General features: G+C 38.3%; 15 protein-coding genes and 1 non-coding gene across 16 annotated transcripts; 10 read left to right on the top strand and 6 right to left on the bottom strand.

Annotated features, from left to right (window-relative positions):
• Positions 1-170: 170 nt before the first annotated feature.
• On the top strand, positions 171-560 carry VICG_02028 (uncharacterized protein; the record flags this gene model as incomplete). The annotated part of the gene is made up of 1 exon (XM_007605411.1): positions 171-560. The coding sequence occupies one exon, from the start codon at positions 171-173 to the stop codon at positions 558-560; it is 390 nt and encodes a 129-aa protein (XP_007605473.1).
• On the top strand, positions 539-1,810 carry VICG_02027 (uncharacterized protein; the record flags this gene model as incomplete). Its single annotated transcript, XM_007605410.1, has 1 exon — positions 539-1,810. The coding sequence occupies one exon, from the start codon at positions 539-541 to the stop codon at positions 1,808-1,810; it is 1,272 nt and encodes a 423-aa protein (XP_007605472.1).
• On the top strand, positions 1,768-2,253 carry VICG_02026 (uncharacterized protein; the record flags this gene model as incomplete). The annotated part of the gene is made up of 1 exon (XM_007605409.1): positions 1,768-2,253. One exon carries the CDS (start codon positions 1,768-1,770, stop codon positions 2,251-2,253), a length of 486 nt encoding a protein of 161 aa, XP_007605471.1.
• A 216-nt stretch (positions 2,254-2,469) lies between these two features.
• VICG_02025 (uncharacterized protein) lies at positions 2,470-2,949 on the bottom strand (the record flags this gene model as incomplete). The annotated part of the gene is made up of 1 exon (XM_007605408.1): positions 2,470-2,949. One exon carries the CDS (start codon positions 2,947-2,949, stop codon positions 2,470-2,472), a length of 480 nt encoding a protein of 159 aa, XP_007605470.1.
• An 890-nt stretch (positions 2,950-3,839) lies between these two features.
• VICG_02024 (uncharacterized protein) lies at positions 3,840-5,759 on the top strand (the record flags this gene model as incomplete). Its single annotated transcript, XM_007605407.1, has 1 exon — positions 3,840-5,759. The coding sequence occupies one exon, from the start codon at positions 3,840-3,842 to the stop codon at positions 5,757-5,759; it is 1,920 nt and encodes a 639-aa protein (XP_007605469.1).
• A 233-nt stretch (positions 5,760-5,992) lies between these two features.
• Positions 5,993-7,717, bottom strand: VICG_02023 (uncharacterized protein; the record flags this gene model as incomplete). The annotated part of the gene is made up of 1 exon (XM_007605406.1): positions 5,993-7,717. One exon carries the CDS (start codon positions 7,715-7,717, stop codon positions 5,993-5,995), a length of 1,725 nt encoding a protein of 574 aa, XP_007605468.1.
• A 745-nt stretch (positions 7,718-8,462) lies between these two features.
• On the top strand, positions 8,463-9,032 carry VICG_02022 (uncharacterized protein; the record flags this gene model as incomplete). The annotated part of the gene is made up of 1 exon (XM_007605405.1): positions 8,463-9,032. One exon carries the CDS (start codon positions 8,463-8,465, stop codon positions 9,030-9,032), a length of 570 nt encoding a protein of 189 aa, XP_007605467.1.
• Positions 9,033-9,069: 37 nt separating this feature from the next.
• Positions 9,070-9,762, top strand: VICG_02021 (uncharacterized protein; the record flags this gene model as incomplete). The annotated part of the gene is made up of 1 exon (XM_007605404.1): positions 9,070-9,762. One exon carries the CDS (start codon positions 9,070-9,072, stop codon positions 9,760-9,762), a length of 693 nt encoding a protein of 230 aa, XP_007605466.1.
• Positions 9,763-9,978: 216 nt separating this feature from the next.
• VICG_02020 (uncharacterized protein) lies at positions 9,979-11,058 on the bottom strand (the record flags this gene model as incomplete). The annotated part of the gene is made up of 1 exon (XM_007605403.1): positions 9,979-11,058. One exon carries the CDS (start codon positions 11,056-11,058, stop codon positions 9,979-9,981), a length of 1,080 nt encoding a protein of 359 aa, XP_007605465.1.
• Positions 11,059-11,465: 407 nt separating this feature from the next.
• Positions 11,466-13,169, top strand: VICG_02019 (uncharacterized protein; the record flags this gene model as incomplete). The annotated part of the gene is made up of 1 exon (XM_007605402.1): positions 11,466-13,169. The coding sequence occupies one exon, from the start codon at positions 11,466-11,468 to the stop codon at positions 13,167-13,169; it is 1,704 nt and encodes a 567-aa protein (XP_007605464.1).
• Positions 13,170-13,374: 205 nt separating this feature from the next.
• VICG_02018 (small GTP-binding protein domain protein) lies at positions 13,375-14,649 on the bottom strand (the record flags this gene model as incomplete). The annotated part of the gene is made up of 1 exon (XM_007605401.1): positions 13,375-14,649. A coding segment is annotated over one exon (1,275 nt), but the record flags the coding sequence as incomplete, so codon positions are not given.
• Positions 14,650-14,734: 85 nt separating this feature from the next.
• On the bottom strand, positions 14,735-18,061 carry VICG_02017 (uncharacterized protein; the record flags this gene model as incomplete). Its single annotated transcript, XM_007605400.1, has 1 exon — positions 14,735-18,061. The coding sequence occupies one exon, from the start codon at positions 18,059-18,061 to the stop codon at positions 14,735-14,737; it is 3,327 nt and encodes a 1,108-aa protein (XP_007605462.1).
• Positions 18,062-18,459: 398 nt separating this feature from the next.
• VICG_02291 lies at positions 18,460-18,541 on the top strand. Its single transcript has one exon. It is a non-coding gene; the product is annotated as a tRNA-Leu (tRNA).
• Positions 18,542-18,569: 28 nt separating this feature from the next.
• Positions 18,570-19,274, top strand: VICG_02016 (uncharacterized protein; the record flags this gene model as incomplete). Its single annotated transcript, XM_007605399.1, has 1 exon — positions 18,570-19,274. One exon carries the CDS (start codon positions 18,570-18,572, stop codon positions 19,272-19,274), a length of 705 nt encoding a protein of 234 aa, XP_007605461.1.
• A 455-nt stretch (positions 19,275-19,729) lies between these two features.
• VICG_02015 (uncharacterized protein) lies at positions 19,730-20,533 on the top strand (the record flags this gene model as incomplete). The annotated part of the gene is made up of 1 exon (XM_007605398.1): positions 19,730-20,533. The coding sequence occupies one exon, from the start codon at positions 19,730-19,732 to the stop codon at positions 20,531-20,533; it is 804 nt and encodes a 267-aa protein (XP_007605460.1).
• A 421-nt stretch (positions 20,534-20,954) lies between these two features.
• Positions 20,955-21,563, bottom strand: VICG_02014 (uncharacterized protein; the record flags this gene model as incomplete). The annotated part of the gene is made up of 1 exon (XM_007605397.1): positions 20,955-21,563. The coding sequence occupies one exon, from the start codon at positions 21,561-21,563 to the stop codon at positions 20,955-20,957; it is 609 nt and encodes a 202-aa protein (XP_007605459.1).
• Between the last annotated feature and the right edge of the window lie 517 nt (positions 21,564-22,080).

Here is a 22,080-nt window from a genome sequence, read left to right as displayed (position 1 = left end):
TTCTGCTATTCAAAAAGCATTGCCCACTTTCTACAGTGCTTTTCATGAGCCTTCAGCCGTAGCTCAAAATGGTGCCGTAGAACCTAATTTCGGGCACGCATCCTCTCAATATTCCACATGCATTTATCACTGCTGCTTTTGTAAGAAAATATTTTCTTGAAGAGCAGGGCATGGAAGTACAAACAAAGGCAATATTTAAAACAAGAACACCAAGGGTGAAGTGTGTTACAAGCCATCCAAACTACCCAGATATTCTAGTCTGTCTCTTTACGGGGGAAATAAGGCTGTATGACCCAAAAACATTTAACATCAAAAAGTCTGCTCAGATATGTGAAGTACCCATTCGCACGGCCGTGATTGTACCGTCTAAAGATTGCATATTGGTTGGAAATGACGAGGGCTGCATTCTTGTTGTAGATCTGGGAAATCTATCAGTTATTGAGACAGTAAAGGCGCACGATGACTTTATAAGAAAAATAGTTGTAGATGAGTGCAACCAAAGAATAATCACTGTTTCTGATGACAACCGAACAAAACTATGGAGCTTGCCGACGGAATAGTGATGATTAACAAGTATAAAGACTCTAAGCACTTTGTGATGGATGCCTGTCTTTACCCCAGTGACAGTAGCCACTTCTTTACAGCTTCGTTGGATGGAAAGATAAGAATGTATTCAGTAGCAAGCAATAAGCTGCTAAAGGTATTTAAGGGACATGAAAAAGGAGTTAACTCCGTCTGCTTTATCAATCCAGAGACTTTTGTTACAGGATCTGATGACTGTACTGTTATGGTATGGGATGTAAGAAGGCCGCTGCCAGTTGCAGTGCTGAGGGGTCATACAAAGAACGTAAACACGGTAAAGCCACTCAAGAGTGGATTTGCTTCGTGCTCTGAGGACAGCACCGTCAGATTCTGGAATAATGAATTTAAAACTGTTGATATTTTGAACATGCAGGGAAGAGTGTGGGATCTGTATGTCAAAGAGGGCAAAATATTTGTAGGATCTGATGAGGAGTTGAGTGTGTTCCAGGAGTTGAGTTCTTCGCCGACTGCAGCTCTACGGGAAAATAAGATATTCTACAATATTGGAAGCGAGGTTTTCAGTGTTAAGGTTGATGAGCTTGGTGCCTATAAAGAATTGGGCACACTTGATGGGCCATTTGAGTATTTTGTGTCAAGTCCAAACGGCAAATTGATAGCTGTTGTGGGAAATCTGGAAATTAATGTGTATTCGGTATTGGGAATGAGAAAGAAATACTCGGATAGCGGAAGGGATCTATGCTTTATCGATACAGATAGATTTGTATATCTTAAAGATTCGGATGTTGTGTTTGTATCAAGAAACGAAGTTGAGACCAAGATGCATTTGGATATTAACAGACTTTTATATTCAAATACTAAAAAGATGATTGCCAATGCTAAGAAGACTGCACTGTATTCTATTGACAGCCGCATTACACTTGTGCATGAATTTGACATTACTGTTCAGAAAGCTATCATTGTTAATGAGCATTTTATACTTTTTGGCGATCAAATTCATATTTTTAATGCTAAGCTTGAGGAAGTTGGTGTTTTGGAGCACAGGGTCGAGAACTTTATAGACCACGATGGCATACTAATCTTCAGCACTGTAAATATGACGTTTTATCTCATACTTGATGGCGACAAGGTGCATCTGTCGCACCTGAAGCATTATGGCCAAATTATAGGTATTAAGGACAAGACCATATTTTATACTCTAATGGCATCAAGACAGACTTCATTGACATGGACTTCATCAGCTTTAAACGGGACTTTTTCAACGGACTGAATCCTGAGCCGATGGAAAGCTTTAGAGATAAAGCAATATCCTTCTTTGAATCTTTGGAACTGTACGAAAGGGCCCTTCTGCTGTGTACTGATGAAAATCAACGATTCGAGATTTTGCTTAAGCTGAATAGACTTGAAGATGCCCTGAAAAATGCCAACTCGCTAATAAAATATGAAAAATTGGGAAGAAGGTTTCTAAGTCTTGGCGAGTTTAATAGAGCCTCCGAGTGCTTTTTGAAGTCCAACGATCTTGACAGTCTACTCTTGACGGATGCTTTTGGTGATAAAAAGTATCTTGGATATGTGGCCAAAAAAGCCAAAGAAAATGGTAGAAACAACTTGGCCTTTCTGGCTGGCTATAAGAACAAGGACTACGAGCTTTGTGCAAAGCTGCTCAAGGATACTCCGTTTTACCAAGCATTTAAACAGTTCTATACTGAATAAACGCATTAATATTCCTATACTCTTTTACTTATCTTATTTTCATATATAAAACACTTAGGTAATAAATAGATGCCTTCGGATAGAATCACGAACAGGTCAACTACAGCCACCAGTATTTACTTTATTAATTTACTTACTGTTTACAATATAAGTAACAATCTGATAGGATATGGAATTTACAGACTAAAGCCAACAAGTAAAATTCTAGCTATTTATTCAGTCTTTGTCTATTTTAATCCTTAATTTTGGAAAATCCCCATGCACGCGATAAAGATCAGTTCTGGGAATTCTAACTTTGAGAAACCTCTTGTCGGCCGCATACTTCTTTCTCTTAGATGGCTGAGCTGCCTTGGCCTGCTGGGCTATTGAATTCAGGATTCTCTGCTCGTGATAAAGTAGAAGCTGCGGCGTAAATCCTTCATCATCAAATGTGTGTTCCTTGATCATATTGCTAATCTTTGTTTTCATCACATCTATTTCCGTTCTGATATCTATTTCAACATCTGATCCTCTGAACTTTATATCATCGGCTGTCAAGTGGAAAATATGGTAAGGAATTAGACACTCTATTGCATGGTTCTTGTTCTTAAAGGGAACCGTTTCGTAGTTGTTCAGCACGAATATGTCCTTTTCTATGAATGCGAGGATTCTATCTTTCTTTATATTCGGAATTCCCGAGCTATAGGACAATCCCATGTGGGGGACGAAAAAGGCAGTATTTTAATTCAAGAGAGATGTATGCTATATATGCAATGCCTGTGATTTGCTATGTTGTATAATTGCAGGATCATTGAGGCTTCAGCTCTACATCTTAGGTTCGTTCATAAATGCTGTAATTTCAAAACAAATAAAATTTTACAAAAAATTTAACACAAAGTAAGTGATCTACTTCCATCCAACTTCTCGATGGATAATGTAGACACTGCCAAAGCACCAAAGAATTAGTTACTATTCAAGTGCGTGACCGATTTACTTTACATCACCAAATTCAACAGCGGACAATTCTAGCTTCAGTGTGGCTTGTCAAGCGCCTAAAGAGTGGCATAGCGATTCAATTAGAAGTGTACATGCTTCACACGAATTAAATTTACACAGAGCTTATGTGAATGGATTAGATGCATCATGGCCATACCTGAAGAAATACTAGTCCAAAATACAGGACACTTTCCAGTATTGCAAAGATCAATATAGCAGAAAAGGTGGTGTAAAGATTGGGTAATCTGCCAAGCCAATAGACAAAGACAGAAGGAAGGTACCTAAAAGCATAGTAGCATAAAGCTGCAAATACTGCACTCCAGATAACAAGATCGTAATGGAATCTATGGCCGCGTCTTTTATTAAGCTCTACTTTCTGGCGGAACTAGAATTGCCGTACAAGCCTGCATTTTGGATCCGCCAAGCAGGAAATGTATCGGATCAAAGGCAGCAGCTGTGGCTAAACTGCTAGTGCTCTTATATTCAAATGGACAATAAATTTTGCTGTTCTATAAATTACACCTGCGTGCATAACCTGATAGTCTCTTCTACGAATTTTAGTTTCATTTCCTTCGCTACTACCTTTTATTTTGAAATTTTATCCAACCTCAATGGAGTTCAAAAAAAGAATGCTATCAGAGTACTCAGTCAAGTTGAATGAGATATTGGATAGCTACAGGACCGAGTATCAGCAGATTGTTAAGAGCATGCAGATGCCACAGAATATTGTAAGTTCCACAACCCCACAAAGTCCTTCTGACACAATAAAAAATACCGAAGAAAACAAAGAGTGTAAAGAGGAGAACAAAGAGAACATTATAAGTACAAATGTGCAAGGTGTAGATAGGTCAATAAGCTTTACTGCAGATGGCAGCACATCTGCCGAAAATGCAAATGAATTTGAAAATTTTGACTACACCAAGTTTTCAAAGCCGGACACTTCACTCGCAATTGAAAATGAAAATGGCATTAATGTGGAAAGTAGGGCTGCGCCTCTTATCACCATACAAACTGATGCACAAACAACTGATATAAGAAATTCTTACTCTATTTTTCAGACTGCCAGCCTGAATATGACTAATTATGGTCTTCAGCAGTCAGTTGGTACGGACAATATTAACTATGCCGATCAAAAAGGTACTAAACAGGCACAGCTGGACAATTTTTCAATGTTGGAGAATCCATCTAATTACCTCAACAGCTCTATCAATCAAAGTTTTATTAACAGTGAGTTCCGACGAAAGGCCAGAAGAAGAACAGGCAGGATGATTATAAAAAGAAAGCTTGAAGTCATTGGCGGCGAAGAAGATTGCTTTAAGAGAAGAAGGACGGATGCGGTTGGAAGCTTCCTTGTTCTGTACTATGATCTCTTGAAAAACAAGAACTTTGGCAATAAATATGAAAAGGAAATTGAAGAGTTAAAACTTAGACTCAGGAAGGCCGAAGCAAGTGAAACCAGCAAGATAGAGCAAGAAAGAAAAAATATCGAGAAAATGAAAAACGAAAATTTAGAGATTTCTCAAAAAATTGAAAAGGAGTTGAGCGACTTAAAGCTGCTTAAGGAGACTATCTCTAAGGAGTTTGAGAGAATTAAAGAAGATAAGAGGAATCTGCAAGCTGAGCGGGAGAAGATCCATCTTGAGAAAATGCATAATGAGCGGAAGTTTCTTGAAGACGAGTACAGACGGAAGACCATAAGGCTTGAGGCTGAAAAGACGATGATCTCTGAGGAAAGAAAAAAGCTGGAAGAGATGAGACGGTTGGAAATGGCAAAGATTCAAGAAGAAATAAAGAGATTGCAGATGGAAAAGGCTGAGGAAATAAGGAAGATTATGGAGGAAAAGGCGCTGCTTGAAAAGCAGTTTGTTGATCAGAGTATTCACATGGAAAACGAAAGAAAATTACTGAGAGAAGAGCAAGAAAAAACAAGCCAGACAATGCTCGAGTCAACGACAAAGCGTGCCCTTGAAGCTTCAAGGCAAAAAGATGTTGAGATTAAGCTACCTGATGGCAAGAGAATGGAAATCCAGAAGAAGGACACGATTGTATATAATGGAAGAGATGAGATTAAAAGCAAATTTAAAATGGCAATGAAGAACTATGACGACAGGATATCTCAATCTCAGCTAGTAGACCCCTCCAAGCAGCCATCAAAGGAGCTTCAGTACCAGGTTTTTACGAAGCAAGCGTCACGAAAGCAGCAGGTAAAGATGGAAAATGAAAAGATTGATGCTCATTTTCTTTATAAAAGAAGTATTGATGCACAAATATTTGTTGCAGATACCAAGAAGTATGTTCCAAAACTAGTGATTCCATTTTACTCTAACGAAGACGAGTTTGAGAGTGAAGATAAGAAGTTTGTGCCAGCACTCTTTACAAAAGATCCTAAATTGAACTACATTGTGAAAACCCAAGACCACAACGAGGTTAGGAAATTCTTTGGGGACAAAAGAGACATTGATGTTGAGGGCATATTCAGCCAAATTGAGAATGTGAGTAACTACAGTCCAAACAAGTTGAAGAGTAGCTGAGCTGCAAGCTATCTGTCAAATGTTCTCGATATTAAATTTATACAAAAGACAAATTTTCTCTTAGGATACATTTCGTTGGGATCCTTCTTTTACTCTATCAACGAACTAACCGTTGTGGCCTATTTCAGATCTACTTGGCAGTCTTCCCATGCAAAGCATGCTTACATTGAAGTATAAAGAGTATCTTTAATAAAGTTCTATTTAATCAAGAGCCGCCTTTTGACGACTATGGCTTACTCCTTAGCTGTAGCTCCAATAAACTCTTTAAACTTCTCGTTACTTGCAATCAAGCTGTGGTATTCTTCACAGGCTTCAACCCTTCCGTCGGTCAGAAATATAATCTTATCGAAGCTTTCAAGATAATCTTTTTGATGAATAATCATTAAAACGGTCTTTTCTTTCATCTTGCTTAGAAGTATTTCCATAACCGTCTTTTCGTATCCTTTATCTATTGCAGCAGTTGCCTCATCAAATATAAATATTGGGGCATCCTTCACTGCCGCCCTAACTATTGAGATCTTTTGTTTCTGCCCGCCACTCAATCTGTTACCTTTTATTCCTGCTTCAGTATCATATCCATTATCAAGACCAACAAAGGCATCATGCGCCTCAAATAGTCTTGCTTTACTTTCAATATGCTCCCTGCTTGCAGCCTTGTTTCCCAATTTCAAATTATTCAGCACTGTGTCATCTGATGTAAAATCATCTTGGGGGATATATGAAATAAGACTGAAAATCGATCTATTGGGAAGATCTTTCAGGCTAATATCATCAATCAGAATATCCCCGGTATATTCCGTAAATCCAAGAATGGATTTAATGAATGTGCTTTTTCCAGTGCCATTATTTCCCACAACTGCTATCCGTTCTCCTTTTCTTATGGTTATATTGATATCCTCCACGATACAGGTCTCGCCGTGATATAAATTAACCCCAACAAACCTGATCGTGCTTTTAAATGTTGACTTCTGCCTGCTGGTGATCTTTGGAGGATCTTCCTCGATGCTATCAAATCGTATTTGATTTAACAAATTGGCTAGTCTTGAAATTTGAATGCCCATTTTTTTAATTTGCAGTGATAACGACGAGAAAAGAAGAATGGCCTGGAAAAGAATCTTTCCATTCATTGTACTAGGAGAAATGAATGAAAAAAGCCCAAGTATAACATACGGAAGCATTGTTATGAACCGGATAACATACTTTCCCTTTGCAAAGAATATATCGGACTGTAGTTGGCAATCAGCTTGATCTTTTAGACTTTTTCGGAAAGATAAAATTTCCTCTGCTTCGAGGTTATATGTTTTAATAACATCATAGTTTGAGAGCTTGTCGTAGATACGTGCCGATGTTTTTTCCTGCTCCTCCAAATTACGGGTGTTGTACATCAGTCTGTACTTAAGAAAAATCAGAGTGGCAATGCCGTATAAAACAGGAAATAAAGGGAATATGCATGCAGCATAGAAATTGATGTCGTTGTATGCTTTTATGAATGTAAAAAGTGTTGTCCCGATGATTGTCACAAAATCGAATATTACTATTTGCGCACAGATAGGATATGAAAGGGATCTAAGGAATATTGTGAATCTAATCTCTCCCGGTGTTTTCCTGTGAAATTTTGTGTATTTAAGGTTCATATATCTTTCAAGATCCTCAACGAACTTGTCTCTGGAAATTAGCTGGACGAGAAATGTGAAGATAGCAACTGGGATATACCTCAAAGACACAGCAATTAGCGTTGTTTTCGTTAAACTTGCCAGCCTAGTTTCAAAAGGGATGGTGCTAGACTTGTCGAGCAATATCGAAGAAGCTTCAGCTATTTTTGTGAAAAAATACGTTGAAATAAACGCTAGTATGGAAAATACAACAGCAGTGGCCGTAACATACCTATACTTCAGGATTATCTCAGTGAATACTTTCTTAAAGAGAGAAGCAAATTCACGTATTGTTGGCTGATACATGGTGTTTGTCCGGCAAGTATTTTTATTTTCATTTTGAAACAAAAAATAAAACACAAAGAAAGATAACGCTGTAATAAAACAGGTAAATATAACAGCAAAGTTACATTGATTTATAAATAAACATTTTTATTATTTGCTCCATAATGAGCCATGGGTTAAACTTTGACATATGTTTGAGAGCAAACATAATGGGATTGGCGGAGCCAGGAACTTAGAATAAAGCACTGTTTTTTATCTGAGCCATGACATCTTGCTAACATTGTTTGGGACGATGGCAGAAGACACGTGGAAGTACAGATAAGAAGATGTCGGCGGAATTGATCAGAACAGCCAGCCACAAAAGCAAAATAAAGCTAGCAGACGTTGTAATTGGTATTAAAGCAAGCAGCATATGAGTATTTGCCTTGAATCAGATTAACAATTTTACCAACAGGCAAGATCACTACTGATTTGATGTACAGGACCAGTAGCACTTGTATATCAGTTGATGCGCCATCAAATTTGCATGTAATGGACTGTACGGCACATTCTAAAGAAGTGTGAATAGGACAACACTAACCGAATGTAAATGAGGAACAATCTTCTAGATATGCCAATCCTCGACTTAATATTGCTAAACATCCATCTGCACTATCCCCCATTTGCCTGGCGCGTTGAAGCTTGGGAGTTGTTTGATGATGAAAGCTTGCTTGAATAATACAAACTAAATCACTTTCAGCTTAAATATAGCTTTGCATCAATATTTATGTACGGTGTTTATGCCATTTCATTTATATTTTTCCATTTGTATTTCTGTATGGACAATAAAGAGGCTCTGAAAAAACTCATCCCCATGTCAGACGACGAATTAGAAGATCTAGCACAGAACGACATTAAGATATCTTCGCCCTCTCTTGTAGAAACACCAATGCACCTCAGCTCACCATCCAAGACCATCTATGGAGACTTTAGTATGAACTCCTTTGTGATTGTTGATACTGCAGATGCAACAGTGAAGGAAGACAATCCAAATGTGTACATGGAATCTATAATTGATTTGTTTAGGACACTCAACATGAAGATAGATTCCCTTTCTAAGGACAGAAGTATGGAGAGGATGGTGCTAGAAAAGACTCATGGGCTGTTGACTGTGAATGATTCCAAGGGTGCATTAGATACACTTCGACAGCTGAGAGACGTAGGCCTGAACATGTCCTATCTGTATGAGGGGACTGTTTTACAATACATTACCTGGATTTCTGATAAATATCAGACAGGAACTGGTAACTATCAAGGAGAATGCAGTTTTATTAAGAAGCTGCTACAACGACATTGAAAGCAAGTTTCTGAAAAAGGCGGAGGAAAATGAAAGAATGAGGAGCATGATTAGCCAACAGAGCAGGGACCATAAGGCCCAGATTGATGGGTTAGCTGCTGAAAATAATAATATTAAAGACCAGCTTGTGAAGATACATAAAGACTATGGAGTAGCAGGGGCTCTCGAATCTTTATTGGAGGAGGATATCTTAAAAGAGATAAGGAACCTGGTTTATAGCAAATGCAAGCTCATTGACGATCTAAGAGAGGAGGCCATGAAGAAGGATGAAGTTATAGAGCAGTTCGAAAGAAAAGCAAATATGTTCGAGGTTAAACATCTGAGCTCCCAGGTTGAATCTTTAAAGCAGACGCAGCACAAACTCCAAGATGAAAACTTGAATTTGACTCAAATTGTTAATAAGATGTCAGAAAAGAATACCAAGCTAAAGCAAGAGCTACTTTTTTTCAACTCAGAGCTGAAAAAGGCGATGGAGCTGCTGGGAAGGAAGAACGAGACAATATACGGACAGAAAAGTCTGATTGAGCTGTTCCAGGAAAAGATTAGTGGTGCAAGTTCGTTCCCAATTGAGGATTTGAAAAAGAAAAAGCTGGAAATTGAAGAAAGACTGGAGAAAGAAAATGACTACTTCGTAAAACAAAGACTGAAAAGGGAAAGAGAGGATTGCTCAAAGAGACTTTCAGATTTTCTGAATCTGCAAACCGCAAAAAAAGTACAAAATAAAAACTGATACATTAAGAATGGATATTAGTTAAATAAAATAAGACTGGCATAAGCTTTATTGTATTTGTTCGGCTGTTATTTTATTTAATGCATAATAACTTAAGCATACAGCATATCTCCCAATATGCTTTGCCGGTGAATTTCTATTAACAAACCTCATGTGCCTTCGTCTTTAATGTTCAATGCTTGTCTTTCTTTTAAATATGAAGTTAGCGTGTATCTTTTACTTCTCAGCCATCTGGTATTTTACTAATTTCGTATCGCCTATAACACAGACCAACTCTTTGCCATTCCAAACAATCAATTTTATCTTGTTTTCAGGAACGCATTCTCTTTCGTCCTTGATTTGCACCTCCTCGCATTCATTTTTTGAAATGTCGATGGAATATATCGATCCAAAATAGGACCCTGTATAAACCCTCCCCCTGTGGCTTACCATTCCAAACTTCTCATAGATTGTTGTTTCGCTGTTGAGAATGTTTAGCTCTGAAAGATCGGTTACTAAGTTTCGGCTGTAGATTTCCTGCTTGGGATTTCTCATATCAAAAACTGATACGTTATTCATAGTTCTTGTTACTATCAAATTTTCATCAAAAAATAAAAAGTCTGAAATCGACCTAATGCCTTCTATGTTTTGTAAGGATAGACTTGCCACTGATTCGCTTCTTGGTGTCACTGAGGTATCGTTGATGATTAATCTTCCGTTGGATGTTGAGTACCCAAAAATGCTATCTGCAAACGGTGAAAATTTGGAAATATTAATTACAAAGACTAGGCCACAGGACAGCTGTGACTTAATGTCAACTATGTTGTAGAAGCTGTTGAGTGCTAGCGGATTCCACAAATTTACCTTTATGTAGTCTGATGTTATCAAATATTCACCACTGCTATTGATACTCATCGAACTGAGGGCATAGGTATGGACATTTTGGCATACTTTTTGGGGAGAAAATCTTAGATTTTCGGAATAGTTTCCATTGCAAATGTTCCGAGTCGATGTGTCATTTCTTACTTGTATTGTCTTTATGTGTCTATCGTTACCTGCAAATAATGTACCTGCCACTCCCCCGCTGCTGAGATAAGCCATTGCATTTACGTGTTTGTCGATGTCTTCATTTTCAAGAGGGTCGAAGGTTTTGTCAAAAATCCTAGTCCTTCCTTTTGACACGTCATTAAAAACCTCTACGTCGCCATCTTCTCGACCCAGAAACGTAAACCCTTCTGTTTGTAGAAGTGAGGTGTATTTGCCTTTCGGGCCTGTGGAAATCGCCGGGGTTTGCTCGTCTTTGTGGGAAAATGGCATGAGGATAAAATTTGATGGGGCAAAAGAGTTGAGTGTCTGGATAATAGAGACTAACACTATACGGAATGCAAAATTATCCAGCATAATGTACAGTTCTAGCTGTATAGTGACAGCATGGTTGTTTGTGTTGTATCACTTGGCTGGTAGGGTAAAAACGAACAATATGAAAGGCTGTTTGGACGCTGAGAGATGTAGAAACCCAATTCTCCCGATTACATGCTAGTTTGTGTAATGGCAGACGCAATAAAATGCATTTACGGCATGCTGCTATAATGCTGAATGGTTGGTAGTAATCAGCGATATTGAAAAGGCAGTAGAACACTTTGATTGTTTGTTGATTTGGGTTTTAAATCAAAATTCTGGCACATCAAACAAATTGCAATAAAACTATGCGCTGTTTATTTGTAATGCAAAAGCCAGAAAAAAATCATCACATCCTCAGGGTCATATTCACAAAGTACATTCTACAGAATCCAATTAACAGAAAATTGATGCTGCCAGTCTTCTTTACAATGATCATAGCCAAGTACACTGAAGTGTTAGGCGCCAGACAAACTGAAAATATTTCCAAAATGATTAAATCAGGTGAAACACACCTTTCGACCCTACTGATGTACTCTCTTGTATACGTCGTTAGCATCGTGCTTGTTGAGATACAGTCGTTCTTCATATGCAGGGTTGGACAGGCTGGATACCGGCTGGCCAACAGAGACACTCTTGGGTATTTTCTAGATCTTGATCCTGCAAGATTTAATGGTTTTGGATTGGGCGAGATTCAAAATACAGTATTGAGAAGAAGCCAGGCAGTGCAGGACATGATCGATGTGTTCACACTTAACTTTTTCCCCACATTTTTAACGATTTTGTTCGTCTCATATGAAGTTTTCAGGGGTATGGGCTGGTTTGTTGTTATGATAATTAATATTAGCGTGGTGGTTTACCTGATGCTTACAATAAAAATAACAGAATGGAGAAATAAAATGAGAAAGAAGCTAAATGCTGCTCAGAATAAGACATCAAACCTAATGATGGATAGTCTCTGCAACTTTGAAACTATCTTTTCCTATAAAAGCATTGATTGCGAGCTTCATAAATATAACAGTTCGTTGAAGAATGTCGAGTATTATTCAACAGAAATAGCCAGATCTATGTATCTACTAAATTTGTCGCAGAGAGGTGTCTGGTGTGCAATGTCCATCTGTATTATCTTTGTATCTTGTTATGGATCGTCTCAGCGAATTTCTATTGAAAAATTTACCTTTTTAATCTATATCACAGGACTGATCATGAAGGCACTGGATAATTTTGGATTTATGTATGGAAAGTACAAGGCTGCAATAATCAATGCCAAGGTCAACGGCATAGAGATGGCAGAATGCAGGCCTGATGGGTATAGAACTGCCTTTAGACTAAACAATCAAATTGTGGCCAGTAATTTGACTATTAAAAAGGGCATCAATTGTATTATCGAGAATGCCAGCTTTTCCATTAAAAGGGGAGACAAAGTTGCAATTATTGGCAAAAATGGATCGGGAAAATCAACGCTGCTAAAATCGCTGATAAAATTAAATGACTTTGAAGGAGAACTGATGGTTGACAATATTAGGTTAAAAGATCTCACCGATGCATCGCTCAAAAGCATAATAACATTTATTCCGCAATCAGCTATTTTATTTGACGATACAGTCATGGCAAACATTAAATACGCCAACGGAAAACTCTTTGATGAAGAAATCTTCAGAGCAAGCAAGGAAATTGGCACACACGAGTCAATCATAAAGCTTCAAAATGGATACTACACCCTGGTGGGCGAGCAAGGTAAATTGCTTAGTGGCGGGGAAAGGCAGAAGATATTGCTGCTGAGAGCAATTTTACGACAGTCCTCGATTTTACTGCTAGACGAATCAACTGCAAGTCTGGACAAGGAATCAGAGCACAAGATACTAAGCTCAGTATTGAAAATGCAAAACTTGACAGTTATAGCCATCATTCATAACTTGGAGCTTATATCTCTATTTAACAAGGTATTGCTGGTAAATGATAAGAAAGTTGAGGAAGTTAGCCAACTGAATGTGCTTGGAGATGAATGTAATGATGATAGTATTAATTAAATAATCAAAACAGTTAAGCCCAGTTTATCGTTCAGATGTATAAATGTGTTTTGTAATTAGAAATACAAATAACGACACTTGTCATCCTTTTCTATCAATTTATTCTACCACCTTCTTAACCATACCCGCTGCAACCGTCAGACTCTCATCTCGCAACGAAAATCTATCCCTTTTCCTTTCATTGCACATTACAACAACTGGAGAATCAAGCCTTATTTTTGCAACTACTTTTTCCCCCTTTTCTCCCAACTCTGATCTTTTTCTTGTCTAAGGAATACAGTTCGGTTATTTTTGCACCAACTGTAAATAAATTAATGTGCATAATACAGGCGTATCCTTTTGTTATTGCCGTTTTGACTTCGCAGATTCCAAGTTGCGCATACATTTCATTGCAAACCTGGTAGTTTTTATTGGACACAGAAACTATTTTGGTACCCACAAAGATATCCTCAGACAGTTCTTTAAACTTCATTTTGTATGTCTCTCCTCTGACTGCTTCACCAAGCTCCACGTCATCTTCGTTCATGATCGATGTGATCTTATCGTCTTTGCAAAGTGGAAGAACTCTGTAGCCGTCATTCTTGTTGAAAGCACCAGACTCAATCTTTACATAGAAAAACACATTGCCTGATGTTTTCACCTTCTCAAGAATAGTCAAGCAGGGCTCTGTCTCAACATCTAGTACATTGACAGTATCCAGATATTCAAGGAACGAGGGTCCCTTGAAAAAATCTGTCTCTTTTCTTGTCTTAATGTTATCTCCGTTATACCCACTAACAGGAATAAAATACATGTCTTTAAATAAATTTTTCCCAAACTTTTCAACCTTACCAACTATTTCATTGTATCTTTCTCTATCCCAGCTGCATTCATCCATCTTATTAACAAGAACAATGAGCCTATCAACATTTCCTGCCTTGAGAAGAAGCATATGCTCTTTCGTTTGGCCTCCTTTAAATCCAGCCTCAAACTCGCCAGTCCTCGACGAGACTATCAAGATTCCTATGTCTGCACGTGATGCACCTTCGATCATTTCGTTGACAAACTGCTTGTGGCCAGGTGCATCCAGCACATTCACCTTAGTATGCGGAAGCTCAAACGATGCCGTTCCAACCTCAACTGTCTTTCCCTTTTCTCTTTCCTCCGGATTCAAGTCCATGCACCATGAAAGATACCAGCTGGCTCGATTTGACTCTTCACTCTGCTGCCTATACTTCTCAAGAATCCTTTCGTCTACAAGTTGGAGATCCACAAGTATCCTACCGCAAATAGTAGATTTTCCAGAGTCTACATGGCCGACAAACACTATGTTGAGGGTTTTTTTAGTGTTGAGATTTAGATTTTCCAGATTCAAGTCCATTTTATGGACAAGATGATAAATTTTTTCACACTCAAGAAAGACTAATATATGTCCAAAATAACCAATGTTTATTTGCTGCCACGCTCCTTCATTCAAAGCAAGAGCATAAGGAATGTGCACTTATGGAAAAACGAGGCATGTCCCTTCTGAATATAGTTGAGCGAGCCATAGACAAATAGAGAAGTTGAGATTCAGGCATGGGCCCTTACTCAAGTTCAACTTTTGGCAGAATATTCATAGACATTAATTCCTGGAATAGGAGTTTGCAGGCATATGGAATTTTTATAGGCACTGGATTGGACTTCTTACACATCGGGCAGTGTCCTTTATATCCTACTACACCGCAGTCTTTGCATATAAACGCTTCGAAAATATCCGATGAAACCATTAGTCTCTCATTGAGCAGAGCAGAGGTACCATAACCTATCAAGCAGTCTCTTTCCATTTCTCCAAGACGCAGGCCACCATCGTTGGATCTACCCTCGGTTGGTTGACGAGTAAGAATAGCTCTTGGGCCACGTGCCCTACAATGCATCTTATCGGCAACCATATGCTTTAGTCTCTGGTAAAAAATAGGGCCATAGAAAATATAAGCCTCAAGCTGTTCACCTGTCGTTCCACTCGTAAAAATATCCTTTCCAGAATAGCTATATCCACTTTTAGCCAAAACATCACAGAAGTCTCTAATTTGATTCTTTTTAAATGCTGTTGCATCCGCATATTTCCCTTCAATCATAGCCGCTTTTCCACTAAGTAATTCAATAATCTTCCCAACCGTCATTCTTGATGGAAATCCATGGGGGTTCATGATTATGTCGGGCGCTAACCCTTGTTCATTGAACGGCATATCAACCTGTGGAACTATCAGGCCAACCACGCCCTTCTGGCCATGCCGACTACTAAACTTATCGCCAACCTCAGGACTTCTAGTCTCTCTTGTTACTACTTTTATAATACTTTCGTCTTCGCTTTTGCTAATCATTACTTTTTCGATGTGTGCTGGATGTCCCTTATGCTTTGATGAGGTTAAAGTATTCGTTATTGGAGAAATCTTGTTAACCAACACCGTCCCATCAACTACGTACTTTCCAGGAGAAATTACACCATCTCCAACAAGTTTGTCCGACTGTCCGCTGCTGTATTTTTTCAGCACAATAGTATTAGTCTTGTACACCTCAACCCTGGCCATTCCTCTATCAACAGATCCTTGATTTAGTATAACAGCATCCTCAATATCATATCCGCTATAGCTCATAACAGCCACCATTGCATTGAAGCCAGAGGGAATCTGGTTGTATTTAATAATATCAAGTGTCTTTGAAGATGCAATAGGCCTCTGAGTATAGTTAAGCTGCAAAATAGCAGAATCAAATCTTCTTTTAACATTGGCTGCAATGTGTCCAATTGCCTGCTTGCCCATTGCACACTGATACGTATTCCTGGGGCTTTGGTTGTGATGGGGAAACGGCACAAGTCCAGCAATGTAGCCAAGAATTGCAAACTCAGATATTTCAAGATGTGTAGTGTTCTCGTTAATTTCACTCGCTGTGAAGGCAATCATACAGTTGTTTTCTTCGTTTATGTCTAAGTATTCTATTTTACCCTCGTTGATAAGGTCCGAGAATGATTTGTACCTAAGGCTCTCTTTGTCAAAGTATATCCCCAAATGAATCAAAAGCTGGCTCTCTGCATCGTGATCATGCACTTCGGTGTAGTTATCCCGAGCACGATGCTTCTTAAGTCTTTCAATCAAACTTTTGGCAGTTAAAGCTTTACTCTGGTCGAGTATAATTACAGGACGAGAGATTCTACCGTTGTCAGTAGAAACATAGACACTCTTCTCATCACTATTGGTGTATATTGATACGAACTTATCAATCTTCCCGCATCTTCTTCTTTTTCTAAACAGATTAACTAAAATCCCAGGCTGAGACACTATTCCAAATATTCCACCGTTAATGAATACGAGGTGGTTGTTTTTCTGGTAAAACTCTTTTCCATAACAGATTTCAATTTTCCTGACGCCGTATTCCATCAGGACCTTTTCAATAATCTTTGGATCAGAATCTGTTGTAATTTCTGCCAAAAGTGCCAAGTTTTTAACTAATCCACAGCTCTCACCCTCGGGAGTATCGACTGGGCATAGCATCCCCCAGGAAGAAGTGTGCAGCGATCTTGGGCCACTAACTTTGCGCGTCTTTTCAAAATGGCTGTTGATCTTTGTCATCATTCCAAGCGCACAAACATATGAGTACCGTGTTATAATGCTGGAAACACCACTTCTCTCCATTCTGAATCTTTTAAGGTTCCAATTGCCTGTCGAAATGGCCCTGGTGAGACTTGATGTTATTGAGCTTGTTTGAAGATTAAAAAATGTCAAAGCATCAAATTCGGATGTTCTTGTTCTCTTGCTCAAAATTTTGTCAATGGACTTTTTAAGCTCATAATTAAACTTTTTGAAAGAGTCTTCAAAGAGAATGCCGAGCAGCTGCCCAGCAAGCTCAAATCTCTTGTTTCCCATATAGTCCTTGTCGTCAGGGCCTATTATCCCGGCTTTATTCATAGCCAGCTTTCGTATCATCAGGCACACATAAACACCCTTTTTTCTAAGTGTATAGTCGAACTCAATATTTGGCAATATCCTTTCAGAAAGTACGGTCCGAACTTCATCAATCTTATCATTTTCTGGATTAATCTTGGCAAATTTTGATAAATACAAAATTGCCTGTTCTTCTCTGAAAATCTTCTTTGAAATTGCCTCTTCAAAGCTGGGCAGAAGTATATCAAGCAGTTCCTTCCCCACAATTTCACATATTTCGGCATCTGAAATAATTCCTAATGCTTTAATAAGGATGACCGCTGGCACATCCTCATTAAAACTGGTGCTTTGAATATAAAAACAGTCGTCTTTAACAATTAGGCTTGTCTTGCTCTTGTGCTCGATACTCGAAGATGTAACAGAAGCATAGACACCTTTTGTGCCTTCCTCCAGCATTATTCTGTTCTTTGACAGCTGCTCTTGGATCAGAATGACTCTTTCAATTCCCTGAATGATGAAATACCCTCCGTTATCGAGAAAACACTCCTGAGATTCTTTAATACGCTTATTTACAGTACTGACGCTCTCTATAATATCGTTGTTCTTAGCTGAGAGCAAGCATCGGTTACTTCTAAGCATTATTGGCAGCTTTCCCATACAGAGGTCTCTCTTTATGACAACCTGCTTATTTCTAACATACTCAACATCCACATAGATATTGGCCGAGTAAGTCAAGTCTCTATTCCTACATTCTAGCGGATATATTTGCGTTTCTATCATATTTTCAGTCACTGACGGCGCTCCCACTCTGATATCCAAATATTTCAAGTAAAAAGTATGATCAATGTCTGAGTCTACAATGTTATTTGCATTCATTATAGACCTTATATCATAGTCTATGAAATAGTTAAATGACTCTAGATGCTGTCTAACAAGTGTTTTCTCCTTTAGAAACAACTTTATAAGTTCATAATTCTGGTCAGTATCCTCCATGGAGCATTGCAAAAATTTTGGAGGAAAATATTGAAGGGAATAGAGAACAAACGGGCTCGATTATAAGCCAGACTGCTTTATGGAATGGAGGAAGCCAGGTGCAAGTTGCGGACTATGGATACAGATGTGTGACGAAGGTGGGTTCTTTAATACGGCCAAGCTCGAGCTGTCTCTTATAAACTGAGAATCATGCATAAAATGAACTTTAGCTGCATACTAAGACTGCTTGAATGGGGTTTGTAAGAAGAATGCTATACTCTAACACTGCATTGGATGTAAGCCTTAAGCAATAAACGAAAACCTTGCAGGATTCACATGACAGGGCAGAAGTATCCAAGTTGTATGGCGAGTGTATGCATTAATGCCGCGATCATAGGTTAGCTCAACCTTTTGGCTGAGGTTGGATGGCCGAGCGGTCTAAGGCGCTGGTTTAAGGGACCAGTGTGGCGACACTCGCGGGTTCGAATCCCGCTCCAATCATTTTAGCTTTTATTCTTATCCTTCTTCAATGTCTGGTTGCTCCAAATGTAAAAGCGCAGCAGATGTTAAAATTAACGTGCTAAAATATTGCAACCAGTGCTTCTTGTCGTTTTTTGAGCTGAAGGTTCAAAGAAATCTTCACAAGTTGCATAGTAACTCCTCAATTTTGATTTACTTAAGCGATTCGCCATCTTCTTTAGTAGCCATTGAGTTTTTGAACAAGACTCTGAGTGGTCGAAAATTCAAAAAACTGTGCATTTTCTGTAGGAATTCCTTACTTTTCAAAACCAGTATTCAATTTGTGGATGCTGAATTCTCTCCCGAAAACGAATATTCTTTAAAAAGACAGAGCTCGGATGTTATCCAGTACTGTCTTGAGAACAGCTATGATGTTCTGCTTTATGCTGAGAGTATGAATCAAGCGATCACAGGCTCCCTATTGTTGCTTTGCAAAGGCCAAGGACTTGATGCTGTTAGCTACTGTTCAAGGAACCAGTACGATTCTCTCAATATTGTTAATATTTTCGAAGGAGTTAAGCAGAAGGAGATCTCATACTATCTATACCTGAAGGGCATAAACGACATAGATGCTAAACCTAGAGATGTGCTGAAAAACAAAGACATACCAGTTAGAGTTGTTATTGACAAGTTTATTTCTAAGCTTGATGAGAAAAATGAACTTGCTGTTTTCAATATCAAAAACACCTTTAAGAAGCTGTACAAAAGCGAATAAAGATGGCCTGTGGCAGAATTTTTATCTAAAGCAACTTTATTGTTTAGAAGACTAATTTCCGACCCGGAATATTTTGTCTAATTTATACTATCAGATGCTGAAACCACATCATTGTTTTATATGCAAGGATGTTTCAAATGCCATATGTTTGGAAATATCAATAACACATTAAAATGTATGCTAAGTCTTTAGATATACTTTAAGCAATTGCGCGCCCAGCATTTTCTGAGCATACTCTTCTTTCCACTTAGCATTCTCACTTGTTACGATTTGGTGATTGTTAAAATCTCGTGGTGCATTTCTATGTCGAATGTTTATATAGATTTTGCCCTATCATCCCTTGTACATCTATGATGGAACGTCCATAGTATTACTTTCTCTGTTTCATCAATCATTTGTAAGTTTCATGTCTTTGTTTTAAATAAAGTTTTTATAATATTTCACCTGTCCCTAGTATGCTGTTCTGGATTATTATAGCTTTTATGAGCCTAGCGACTGGCGCAAAAAATATCAGTCTTTACAACCAAACAAGAGGGTGTCTAGACTCTAATAAAACATACATAATCAACATACATCCACACATTCAAAATGAAGTACGAGACGCCATAGTTTCGCTTGCTTCTAAACTTGGTGGATTAACAATTGACGAAATTCAAGGCGTGGCTGGTGAAAAAGCAGCAGTAACAGCCATAAGATCGTACCTTGGAACCATCATTGAGGAGCTGAATACTGACCTTGAAAACTTTAATATCCAAGTAAACTTGGTCTTTGAAAAGCAGGAAATCGACCAAATCAGTGCCAATGGTGCCTACGATCCTTCATGTGAGCTAACTCCGCCAGTGGTGGAAAGGACACAGAATGCCTTCTCTTCGCTGACATCAAAGCTCAATAATACGGTTGGATTCCATCTTTACATTTATGGGTGCATTTATAAAAACCCAAAATTTGATCTTATTAACGTAATTCAAAACAGTAATTGCGGACGAGTCATCGGTATCATGTGGGAGGGAAGTGACAATTCAAAGGTTCTGATTAAATCTGCCATAATAGAGGCCATAACAGGTGCAAAGGATGCATATGCGAATGGATACTTGACCTTAGCAGATAAAAACATCCTGTGTGGATTCTTTGAAAAATGTATTGGAATGTCACCAACTGTCCATGGACAACTTCTCAACTTTAAGAAAGTAATAAAGTACACCAGAGACAACCCGTCTGAGATTCATGATCTTCCGAGACGTCATCGTCATCATGCTTGATATTAAATAATAATTATAATATAATTTTAATCGTGTATTTCATCATGACACTATTCTGTATGTTATCTGATGTACATGTGTCAACAGCACAACGTTCATATAGGTATTGTAGTACTCAGATGCCTTTACTTTATCTTTTATCTATTTCTCAATTTATAATTTTCAACCCAATGTTAGAACAATCACTCAAAGAATGCAGCGATCTTCTAAAAGAGACCGATAGGCTGCTGAGAAGACTAGAGAAATCGTCAAAGACTTTGACCCAGCATGTTCAAACATCCATTCTTGCAGTTAAGCTTCAGAACCATGAAGAAGAAATTCAACATTAGAAGCAAAAAATTTGATGCCAAAGTACAAATAAATTGTTAGAAAGCATATTTATTGCTAACTTCTTAACACTACATATGTGCATATTTGTCAATCACACTTTACCCTTGTATAGATAGTTGATAAATTTGGGCATCGACCCGCTTGACTTTATCAACTTAACCATACTGCCCTCGCTTCTCAGGCTCTGCTCTAATCTATTCTTAACCTTAGATGATTGGTTTTTGAGAGTCGAGCTTTTCAGAGATGTCATTCTAAACGTATGGATTGGCGGAAAGTTAGGCATAAAATCATAGATGTGAATAAACCTCTCCACTCTTGCACTTAGGGGGCTTATCCATTCATGCTCCTCCTCAAGAATCTCTCGGGGAAACTCGTATGTTTTGGAGGGAACAAGAGTAAAAAGATATTGGACTGATTTATTTCTACAGTTTGGAATCATGGCATTACATTCAGCCAACATGTCCTTGGTAAATGGTATTTCGTTTCCAATCCTTGGCAATTGTTGCTTTATTCCACAAAGATCCAATAAAGATACACTTGGTCTTGAAGAAAGTACAGAAATCTTTGAATTAGTCTGAAGATATGACATGATTCTATCATTGTGTATTGCCAATAGCAACTCTAAGGCTTTGGATTCTATGCTCTCAAAGCCAATGCTTTTTAATAGCTCAAGAGCAGATCTCTTCAGAATTTCATCCATGGGGCAAAACAGAGCGATGGCACTTATTCAGTTTCAAGTGGCTGGTGCAAAAATGGACAGATGCTATCATTACATTTGAAACTACTTGTGTAGACCTACACTTAGATAACCATTGTCTTTAAAGCAGAGAAATGAACAGTATAAACTGGATATAATGCTGTTATTGAATAAATGGTCTTTCCAAGTCTTTCTGATTTATATTTTCCAATACCTGTAATTAGACGATAATTTTCAACGAGGTTGTTGAAAAGTGCTGGACAGCAAGATTGTATACACTGTTGTTTGGGAATGAATTTCTAATACTCCTAAAACGGCTGGCAGTGCCAGAAGTTGATGTGACTGAGCAATGCGAAACATGACTAAGAGCCACCCAGAAATAGAATTGCATTTTGTGAGGACAGTGATGTCTTCAAGCAGCCTTCTAGAATACTTATAAAAAGCCAAAGAGTCAATAGGTTTTAAAGCAGATCTTTGAGGATGTAAATTCCAATAGGAGATTGGGTTTGTACCAATGAAG

The sequence above is a fragment of the Vittaforma corneae genome, assembly GCF_000231115.1.
Source record: "Vittaforma corneae ATCC 50505 unplaced genomic scaffold supercont1.25, whole genome shotgun sequence".
In the NCBI taxonomy this organism is placed as follows: Eukaryota; Fungi; Microsporidia; family Nosematidae; genus Vittaforma; species Vittaforma corneae.
Note: the sequence above shows the minus strand (reverse complement) of the source record. Positions and strands in the feature narration are given on the sequence as shown.